The sequence below is a fragment of the Nipponia nippon genome, unplaced genomic scaffold (genome assembly GCF_047370975.1).
Source record: "Nipponia nippon isolate SJK-2023a ecotype South Korea unplaced genomic scaffold, ASM4737097v1 scaffold_18, whole genome shotgun sequence".
NCBI lineage: Eukaryota > Metazoa > Chordata > Aves > Pelecaniformes > Threskiornithidae > Nipponia > Nipponia nippon.
This window is the reverse complement of record NW_028262334.1, coordinates 4,817,512-4,827,471: the sequence shown is the minus strand read 5'-3', so window position 1 is coordinate 4,827,471 and position 9,960 is coordinate 4,817,512. Positions and strand designations below refer to the sequence as shown.

Sequence of the window (9,960 nt, the reverse complement as noted above, 5' to 3'; positions counted from 1 at the left end):
TTTCAATATTTTTTTTTTGTTTTTCAACTCTCTCCTCATACCTTGCTCAGTGTTGCAAGCACTCCGATATCCTGGTGCAGCAGCTTTTAGGAAACGGGGCAGACTTTAACCACGCCATCTGCTCATTTTGCAGCAAGAAATTCTGGTAGTCCCAGAAGAAAATGTACAGCTTGAGTTTACCTTCCCTTTCGCCTCATCTTTTTCCTCTTTGGTAAACCCTGCGCTCACGCTGTGTTCATTTGCCGTTGCTTGTAACACCGCACTGTGAGAAGGGGTGGGCAGCGACCCTCCTGTCCCTACGTCCAGGCGCAGAAAAGGCTGGGTGCCTGCACCCGCTGCTCCCACGCGCTCCAGGGGCTGGGGGCCAGGACGCAAGTAAGTGTTAAAAGTATCTAATGCTGATGACACATCAGCTTTCGTTTTCGAGCGAGGAGTACCCTGTTTGTAGCTGCGTGTTTATAGCATAAATGCTGCGGCGTTTAGCAGTAACCAGAGGCAGGAGGGTGCGGTGAGCTCTTGGCTGGGCTCCTGCCTCTAGCGAGGGTTGCAAACTGCTCTGTGGTTATGAGAGGGAAGACAAGAAAGGAAAATATCGAGCCTATTTCCAAATTACAAAACTTGAAATTACGTCTCCTTCGGGAAACCGGACAAGAGAGAGCAAAACAACCGGCGTGGCAGGAGACTCACCCTTCCTTCCTTCCCCCGAAGGCAAAATAAGTGGAGATGCCGGGGATTGAACCCGGGGCCTCATACATGCAAAGCATGCGCTCTACCACTGAGCTACATCCCCTGGCTGTTTGCAGCCTCCTGCACAGCTCCTACGGCCGCCGCTACAAGCCGCGCGTCGGGCCCAGCGCTGGCACCGCGCCGCCTCCCCGCGCCCTGCCCTGCTCGGTGCAGCCCCGCGTTGCGCCCCGCCGCCGGCAGCGTCTGCGGGAGCAGCGCGGGGTGCGGGCGGCTCCGCCCGGGGCCGGCCCCGCGCTGTGGGAGGCGGCCGCGTCCTTATACCGGGAGGCGGGAATAAGGACTTACACGCGGGTCCTCGTTAGTATAGTGGTGAGTATCCCCGCCTGTCACGCGGGAGACCGGGGTTCGATTCCCCGACGGGGAGGTGCGCTGTTTTGGCCCCGGCTGCCGTTTTCCCCGGGGGGCCCCCACGCAGGGTCGTGTCCGTGTGAGCGGCGGGGCCGCGTCCCTCCCCGTGCGGGGGCGGCCCGCGGGGTGGCGAGGCAAAGCGGGCGGAGCTGCTTTTTAAAGCGCGGGGAAGAGGGGTGGAGATGCGCCGCTCTGCCCAGGGCGCGTTCCGAGCCCCCCCGGCTGATGGCGGGGTGCCCGCGGCCCCTCCCCGCCCTGCGGAGCTCTGGAGAGCGCTGCGGAGGACGGGGCGGGGGAGCCCGGAGCGCCCCGGGAGCTGCCCACGCGTGGGGAGGGCAGGCAGCAGCGGGGGCGCTGGGCGGGGTCGTATCTGCGGCCAGCGAGGGGCTGCTCAACTGCCGAAATAGCTCAGTTGGGAGAGCGTTAGACTGAAGATCTAAAGGTCCCTGGTTCGATCCCGGGTTTCGGCAGAAGCCTTCTTTTTCTTTCCTGGTCGGGGCCTTTTGCCGCCGAGCGGAGCTGGGGGAGCAGCTCCGCGGTCACCGCAGGGGCTGACGCTCGTGGGGTTTTGCGGCAGGAGCTGCTCCCCCGCGGGGGGCGACAGCGGAGAGATCTCGTCCCAGCGGCGCGGCCTCCGGTAGAGCCCGGCCCGCGCAAGAAGGCCTCAGCCGCTCCTCGTTAGTATAGTGGTGAGTATCCCCGCCTGTCACGCGGGAGACCGGGGTTCGATTCCCCGACGGGGAGGCGCTCTACTTCATTTTTTTTTTTTAAGCTATTTTTTCCTTCCGACACGGATTGTTCTCATTTCCGAAGGAGGCAAAAGCAGCAGAGTTTTGTGTGTGCGAACCCCGAGCGTTCCCCTACTTCTAAGAGCCGCCTGCAGTTCACAGGTAGCTTTGTAGGCAGCCGCACGGCGCTGCCAGCCCCACCCCGGGCCCGGGAGCCCCGCGGCCGCCCCGTCCCGCCCCGCGGGGCCGCTGCCCGCGCCCGGGCACCGCCGCGCCCTCGGCCGCTCCCGCACCGCCCCGGCGCGGGCAGAGGCCGGCAGGGACCTGGCGGGCAGGCAGGGCGGGCAGCGCGGGGCAGGGGATGTAGCTCAGCGGTAGAGCGCATGCTTTGCATGTATGAGGTCCCGGGTTCAATCCCCGGCATCTCCACACAACGTCCTCTTTTCTTCCTCCTTTCCCAGCCGTGATGTATTTTATCCCGGGTTCAAGCTGCCGCGTCACATTAACCAACAGAAAACTGCACCCAAAAAGCCCCCCGATGGCAATTTCCCAGCAGGCACAAAAGGACTTTTATTGGTCGCTTGGCTCTCCCCAGGACTGCAAACACCCACGGCTCTCCTGTCTCTGTGGTACCTCACTGCCACGCCACGGCCCCGCAGACGCAGAGCACCCCGAAAGGAGGGAGGAAGCACCAAACCCTGAAACGCAGGGGGAGGTTGGCCTGCCGGCCCTGCCTGACACCTCTGCGCCCCAGAACCCCGCAGAGCTGGCTACCTGCAAACCTGCAGTCGGCACGGAGCTGGCCCGGGGTCTCTGCACCACATTGCCAGAACCAAAGGAGAAGGTGCAAAATCCGGGACACCCGCGCTCACCGGCTGCGATGGTGCAGGAGCTCTGCGGTGTCCACTCACCTCTGCTGCCCTGCTCCAGCCGGAGGCTGACGGGCTTCGCTCGGAGCAAGCTGGGAAGAGCTCTCAGGAAAGAAGCCCCCTGCTTTGATGTCCTCGGGTTGGCCAGGCTCACACGGTTCTGTCTCGCCCAGGACACTCTGCAGAGCTGGGAGAGCCGAAAGGTACGGCACAGAGAGACCAAAGCCCTCGCAGAGCCTGAAACAGCTTTCATCTACAGTTCAGTTACCAGCTGTTTTACCCGCACTGTTCAGCCATCAGCGGCGTATCCAGCTCTCTGGTAGGCACAGCTGACTAGCGATGGACGTGGAACAACATTGCCTGCCAGAGTGGTTAAAACGCTCCTTCTCCTATTTACACGTTACCTCTAGTTGTTATTTTGAGCCAAACGTTTGGCTACAGCACTGATCAGCGTGAAGATCCCTGTTGTAAACAGCTCCCTGGACAGGGTCTCTCTGGGCAGCTGTGCTTCTGGAACATACCCTGCACGTGCATACAAGGAACAGGCGGTTACTGCCACGCAGAGTTTGTAGTCACAGGCACGAAATAACAAGACTTTTTGGCACGGGAAATCAGTATTTGTCAGTATAATGGGTCATGGTCTGCTAGGACCAACATCCTGCTATTTGCCAAGCTTGTCTTGAAATCATAGCGAGGGGTGCAGCCAGGGTGGTGGAAACACCGAGTGGCTTTGTTCGCAGAAAGTCCCTCTCAGCTCGGAAAAGCACCGTTCTCCTGCGAACCGGCCAGATGGGTTTAAGGACTCTGTTGCAGTAGGGCCTATCATCTGCCTTGCAATCTGAATATAACACAAATCTGAGCCTTTAGGGGTGTGCTGCTCCACCGTTTGATTCGGACATTGGGTACAAACTCACTCGGGATGCTCAGTGCTTGGCTGCCTGCCCTAATCAGATGAAGAACAGCACCGTATCATCTTAATCTCTTCCCATTACAAAACTCCATCTTGTCACGAAATACATTGCCACGTGCCTTTTCGACTATTTTCAGACCTGTTCCGAGTGCTCTCTCTGTAACTAAAAGAATAAGCTTAGCATTATCATTCACTTTCAGATGAGGAAAGACCTAAATCTGAAAGGCTATTCCAATCTTTTATGCTTATACAGCTCCAGAAGCAGACAATATAAACCACTGAGTATGATTCTAACCTGAGAAGAAACCAAAAGACTTTTGCGGATTTCCCCCCCCCCCCCAGCTAAACGACCTGGGTGTTTGAAATTATTATTGCTATTGCAATGCTGAGTTTTAACACAAAACACAAGGCAGGAGAGGCTGACGAGCCCCCCCAGCGCATTCCCCTCCTGTAAAAGCTCCATGTTTCAAGCAAATGCAGGCTGGTTTCTCTCACACCAATCGCAAAGCTGTTGCTGGGCCTCTGCTCCCTTCCTACTGGTGTGCAGGCCTGCGTGTGATCTGCATCCCTTCGGCAGGCAGCCGTTTTCCTTGGGTGCTGGCAAACGCAGGATTTTGTAGGTGGATTGAACCGAGTGGCTTCTCATGAATCTTGCAAACAAAGCCCCATTTTGTTCTCAGCTATGCCCTTGAATGTCTGCATCGTTTGACTAGGATGGCACAGGAGCCAACTGGGTGCAAGAGAGATCTACCAAAAGGTGCTCTGTAAGTGGGAACAGAATAAGAAATAGGCATTATTATTTCTAATTATGATTGATTTTACCCCAGTGACAAGGCCTTAGTCCTGCGTTATAACTTCTGTTATATCTCAGATGCATATGTGTGCATATATATATACTCACCGATTATATCTCAGGCAGACAGACTCTCTGCAGGACTCAGATCTCCGTCCATTAGGCTTTTTTTGTCCCTCACCCCACCTCTCCCCTCTCAAGGCTGCCTGATCTCCATCCCCTGGCAGGGGTCTCCTCCAGCCCCACTGCGGTCTCTGCCCTTCAGGCTGCCCCGGCCTCAGGCCCCGGCGGCCACCCCGGCACCCTTATGGCCACTGGACACCAACTGGTTTTCCCTGTGCCTTGCTCCACAGCCATGGTGGCACAGAGGCTTCGCCTACGCCAGCCCCAGCGGCTGTGGCCCTGGTCCTGGGTGGGAGAGACCACGCTCCCCCGCCGCTTGTCTCCCTCAAGCTTGCTGAAACACATCGGAGACTTATAAAATAAAAATACGCCTCTTCCTTCGGACTCCAACAAGGTACTCAAACTCCTGCAGGCAGCCCAAGGCCTGCTTCCCGTGAGGCCCACGGATGGGCAGAGCTGCCCCTCACCCTGCCCCAGGGAAGAAAATCAAGGAGGCGCTTTAGAAACAGAGACGCAACTGTAAGCGTTTAAATCCCTGAATAAAACGTAAGGCTCTGACAAGACGCTTTAGGCCCGGCTCAGGCAGCCCCCGCCCGCTCCCACAGCTCCAGGCCAGGTTTTCCTCCGCGCTCCCGTGCGCCCTCACCACCGCCCCCCGCCCGCCACTCGGGCTCCATCACACCGCCAGCCGCTGACTCCTCCGCGCTGCCGGGCCTCGCTTCCTTCCACTCACACAGGAGAGCTGCGGCGCGCGCGCCACAGGAAAAATAGTGCCTGGCGGAGTGATCTGAGCCGCAGGGGCGGGGCGGAGAGGCCATATAAATGGCGGGAGGGGCATATGTGGCGCAGTCGCAGTTGTGTGAGGTGTGGCGAGTGTTGTGTTATCGGCTTGGCCTGCGAGCCCCGCGGTGAGTGCTCCGCCGCTCGCCTTCGCCGCGCCTCCGCGGGGAAAGCGGAGGGTAGAGCCGCTTGTCGTGGCAGCGGCAGGGTTTAGATGCGTGCTGGGTGGCCGGGCGGGAGGGGCGTGTGTGTGCTGAGGGGGAAGGGCGTGCGGCTGGAGGAGATGGCGGGCCGCGGGCGGGGCGTGGGCCGGGACATTGCCCTCCTCCTTCGCGGCAGCACCGCGACCCGGCGGCGGCGATGGGCGGGAGAGGGGAATACGAGCAGCCACCGGCAAAATGGCGGCCGCGCAGGCGCAGCGGCTCCTCAAGATGGTGGCGGGCGGGCGCGCCTTGGGCGGGAAGGGGGCGGGCGGCCCCGCGTCTCCGCTGTGACGTTACAGGGCGGGGCGGGGCCGCTGGCAGGGCGCGCAGCCCCGCGGTGGGCTCCCGATGGGAAGGAAGGGGAAGGGGGGCTGAAGTACGGCCTGTTCTCCTCTTCCAGAGAAAAATGCAGATCTTCGTGAAGACGCTGACCGGCAAGACCATCACCCTGGAGGTTGAGCCCAGCGACACCATTGAGAACGTCAAGGCCAAGATCCAGGACAAGGAGGGGATCCCCCCCGATCAGCAGAGGCTGATCTTCGCTGGCAAGCAGCTGGAGGATGGGCGCACCCTCTCCGACTACAACATCCAGAAGGAATCCACCCTGCACTTGGTGCTGCGTCTCAGAGGTGGCATGCAGATCTTCGTGAAGACCCTGACCGGCAAGACCATCACCCTGGAGGTTGAGCCCAGCGACACCATTGAGAACGTCAAGGCCAAGATCCAGGACAAGGAAGGCATTCCCCCGGATCAGCAGAGGCTGATCTTTGCTGGCAAGCAGCTGGAAGACGGACGCACCCTGTCTGACTACAACATCCAGAAGGAATCCACCTTGCATCTTGTGCTGCGCCTGAGGGGAGGCATGCAGATCTTCGTGAAGACCCTGACCGGCAAGACCATCACCCTGGAGGTTGAGCCCAGCGACACCATTGAGAACGTCAAGGCCAAGATCCAGGACAAGGAGGGGATCCCCCCCGATCAGCAGAGGCTGATCTTCGCTGGCAAGCAGCTGGAGGATGGGCGCACCCTCTCCGACTACAACATCCAGAAGGAATCCACCCTGCACTTGGTGCTGCGCCTGAGGGGTGGTAACTGAACTGGCTGGTTGTTGCTTGCTTCCAAGTACAAGTTTTGCTGCACTTGTTCATTCCAATAAAGCTGTTGCATCCACAAAAGTTCCTGTCTCAAGTTATGTGAACAGTTATTTATGCCATTAGCCAAATCTACCTAATAAATTATGGTTATGTAGCTTCTGCCTACAAAGGTGTTGCAAAACAGCCTTATACAAGGCATAGACGTGCCTGGCAAGTGTAACCCCTCAGCTGTGGCTCTGCTGTGGTTATGTAAGTTCTCAATATCCGTAAAAGTTATGTGAACAGCTACTTAGGCCATTAAAACCAAATCCATGTGTTTGGTAAACTCCGATTATGTAGTTGCCACATAGGAAGGTATTGCAAAATGCTTTATGGAAGGCTTACGTGTGCCTGGTAAGCGGAACCGCCCCTGGCTGTGGTTGTGTAAGTCTGCTCTGACCTACTTGAAGCACTGGCTGAAGTTCAGTGCCAGGCTGCAGATGCTGGGTGCCTGCTGAGGCTGTGTAACTAGACCTGTGCGATGCAAAACCGCCGTGGTTTTTGAGGCAAGAGGCTCTGACAGCGCTGCGGTGCTCGCCAGGTCCTGGCGCTTTTACCTTAACGGAGTAATGGCAAAAGAGTTACCCTGCGGTTTCACGGGGGGGTGGGTGGTGGGAGGCATCACTGCTGATCCTGCGGCCCTTGACAAGCGCCCCGGCTAGCGCGAGTCTCGCCCAGTTACGGGGTAGACTTCATTTTTTGGAAAGCATATTAAGCAAACTCTGTAACTTCCGATGCACTAGCTGGCTTAAAATCTTCCAGAACGTGCTTTCATCCCGGCTTTGCGCTGAGAGGAAACGCTGCAGTATTGACGAGCTAAAACAAAAGCCAGGGAGCAGTTGCCCCGGGCTGTAAAGGCCCTGGCTGGAGGGCAGCCTCTGCTGGAGTGTTTTGGGGGGCAGTGGAGGTTGCTGCATGCGGGAGCTCAGGAGCAGCTGACCACACTGCACCGGGGAGCGGGAAGAGGGGAAAGTGGGAGGCTGAAGAGTAAAAAACCAAAAATAGGAGCGGGAAGGGGACTTGGGAAGGGGATGGGGTGGGAGTTGGAGTGGAGGTTTCAGCTGATGGCTCACCTCTGCAGGACCCGAAGGGGTCTTGCACCACCCAGAGTGGAAGGGTGGGACAGCGGGATTTGACTGGAGTAACGCCGACTGTTAATTATCCTTGATGAAGAGCGGTGGGAGATGCTTTTACTGCCGGGTGGCCTGTAAGGAACGAGCGTGGGTGACCAGCATCTGTGCTGAATTAGAGAAAGCTTTTGAATGCCGCGGAGCTAAAGCCCGTGCCGGGTAAGAGCTGGTGTGCCACCACTGAGCTCCCAGCGGGGCCGGCCCCGGGCTCTGCCCGCGCGTCTCCTGGCGTCACCGGAGGCTTGGTGCTGGTGGGCTGGGTGGGAGCCCCGCCGGCGGGGCCGTGCGGCGCCCTCGCGGCGGATGGAGGGCCCCTGCGTGGTTTGCGTGCTGCTCAGCTGAACCCTCAACAAATGCGAACCGTAAAGGTGACCACTGCAGGGTTTTTCTGGCCTCTTGACTCATCCGAATTTCTGCAGCTCTTACAAATTCAGCGGCCCTTCAGCAGTTTTGGGTGTGTTGTAATGGAGCTCCTGAGCCACAAGCGTCTGATCCTTCGGGGTGGGTGGTTTGGGGATGAAGGGAGCTGCTCTTACATAAAAAGGAAGAAGCTGCAGCCTGGTTGTTTTCGTAGCTCCTTTCTCTACACATCCAGGAAGCTTTTTCTTGGAAATCCGATAGTCAAAAAAAAAAAAGCCGGAAAAGGTAACTGCAAGCAGTTCTGATTTGAAGGTGGTGGGACAGCCTGGGGGGAAGAGCTGCAGGGCACGTGGGGACACTCCATGAATGTCAAAAGCCTACGCGAATGACTGCAGTGCTGTGTTTTAAGAAATTCTACTTTAAATGCCTCTGTGAAAAAAAACCTGTACAATGCTGTACTTTTAAAAGCTACAATGCCATACAAATAGGTAACGGCCTGGAGCGTGATCCAAGCGGCTGTGCTGCAACCGGACCAAGCGCAGAGCTTGTGGAGGAGAAACCTGCGCCGTGGTCCTGTGAGCTGAGCCGAAGCGCTAACGTCTGCGGGCCGCTTTGCTGGGTTTCGTGGGCTTCGGAGGGTTGTTAATGGTGGCAGGGCAAACGCTTCAGAGCGTGGCACCCCTGAGCGAAGACCACGGCTCGGGTAGGGTAAGCCGCAGAACAGCAATGTTTAATGAAAACAGCAAAGCGTTTCGTTCAGGATGTTTTTTGTTCTAAGCACGAAACTGCCGGCTGCCTCGCTGCAGACAACTTCATGGTTCGCGTTGTCTTGCGGTGCCTCAGGACATCTCCTGGAGATGACTTGGGTTTATTGGGTTTGGAAGGAAAACTCCTTTCACGTTACAGAGGAAACCACAGCACGTACTTTGTGCTGGATGTGAAAGCGTTGCTGCTGGGGGGAAAGGGAACACGGCCAGCAGCTGCCTCCGCGACGGCGACCCGGCTGGTGTTGAACAGAGATGCGTTAACTGCTGCAGCAGTTAAACAGAAACAACAAGCGAGGAAAAAGAATGGGAAAAGACATTAATTAAGCTTAAAGACACAAATGCAGGTGTTCCACCGAGGCCGTGGCAAGAGTCGGGTCCTCTGGTGCCCTGGCCTCTGCCCGCGTGGGAGCCCGCACAGCCCCTCGTGGAGACAGCTCCGCAGGCAGGTGCGCTCCGGTGCCTGCCCCCTGTACCCCAGATCAGCTTACAGTGTGGGCAGCGGGATGGGCCGTATAATTGTTTTAAAAGAGGCTGCCACAAACCGGACTCTTCCCTATTTTCTGCTGACTTCTAGACACCTTCAGGGATGAGTCTCAACCAGGCTTTTATTCAGGGCCACTTTAGATACAGGAGATAGACAAAAGACCCAATTCCTGGGGAAAACAGAGGCGGGTTAGAAGGAGGTGATGGATGTTTTCTCCTCGGGGAGAGCCTGGGGTTGAGTCCCGGGTGCCCGGCCAGCGGCCGGCCGCCTGCGCTTGCCCCTTTCCCGAGACGCCAAACGCGCTGTGACAGCAGGCTGGCGGCCACCCTGCCTGCTAATGCGGTGGCCAGGGAGGGACCCGCTCCCTCCCGGGGGTGGCCTGGGGTGTATATCTGTATATCTGTATATCACAGAATCATAGAATCGTTTGGGTTGGAAAAGACCTTTAAGATCATCGAGTCCAACCGTTAACCCAGCACTGCCCAGCCCACCACTAACCCATGTCCCTGAGCACTGCATCTCCCCGGATTTAAATACCTCCAGGGACGGGGACTCAGCCCCTGCCCTGGGCAGCCTGCGCCAGCG

The 9,960-nt window shown here is 57.9% G+C and overlaps 1 protein-coding gene and 5 non-coding genes across 6 annotated transcripts; 5 read left to right on the top strand and 1 right to left on the bottom strand.

Annotated features, from left to right (window-relative positions):
* Positions 1 to 718: 718 nt before the first annotated feature.
* Positions 719 to 790, bottom strand: TRNAA-UGC (transfer RNA alanine (anticodon UGC)). The gene has a single exon. It is a non-coding gene; the product is annotated as a tRNA-Ala (tRNA).
* Positions 791 to 1,039: 249 nt separating this feature from the next.
* TRNAD-GUC (transfer RNA aspartic acid (anticodon GUC)) lies at positions 1,040 to 1,111 on the top strand. Its single transcript has one exon. It is a non-coding gene; the product is annotated as a tRNA-Asp (tRNA).
* A 381-nt stretch (positions 1,112 to 1,492) lies between these two features.
* Positions 1,493 to 1,565, top strand: TRNAF-GAA (transfer RNA phenylalanine (anticodon GAA)). The gene has a single exon. It is a non-coding gene; the product is annotated as a tRNA-Phe (tRNA).
* A 202-nt stretch (positions 1,566 to 1,767) lies between these two features.
* Positions 1,768 to 1,839, top strand: TRNAD-GUC (transfer RNA aspartic acid (anticodon GUC)). Its single transcript has one exon. It is a non-coding gene; the product is annotated as a tRNA-Asp (tRNA).
* Positions 1,840 to 2,180: 341 nt separating this feature from the next.
* Positions 2,181 to 2,252, top strand: TRNAA-UGC (transfer RNA alanine (anticodon UGC)). The gene has a single exon. It is a non-coding gene; the product is annotated as a tRNA-Ala (tRNA).
* A 3,020-nt stretch (positions 2,253 to 5,272) lies between these two features.
* UBB (ubiquitin B) lies at positions 5,273 to 6,676 on the top strand. Its single transcript, XM_087754873.1, has 2 exons — positions 5,273 to 5,426; positions 5,902 to 6,676. Exon 2 carries the CDS (start codon positions 5,908 to 5,910, stop codon positions 6,595 to 6,597), a length of 690 nt encoding a protein of 229 aa, XP_087610999.1. The 5' UTR covers positions 5,273 to 5,426; positions 5,902 to 5,907; the 3' UTR covers positions 6,598 to 6,676.
* Positions 6,677 to 9,960: the final 3,284 nt, after the last annotated feature.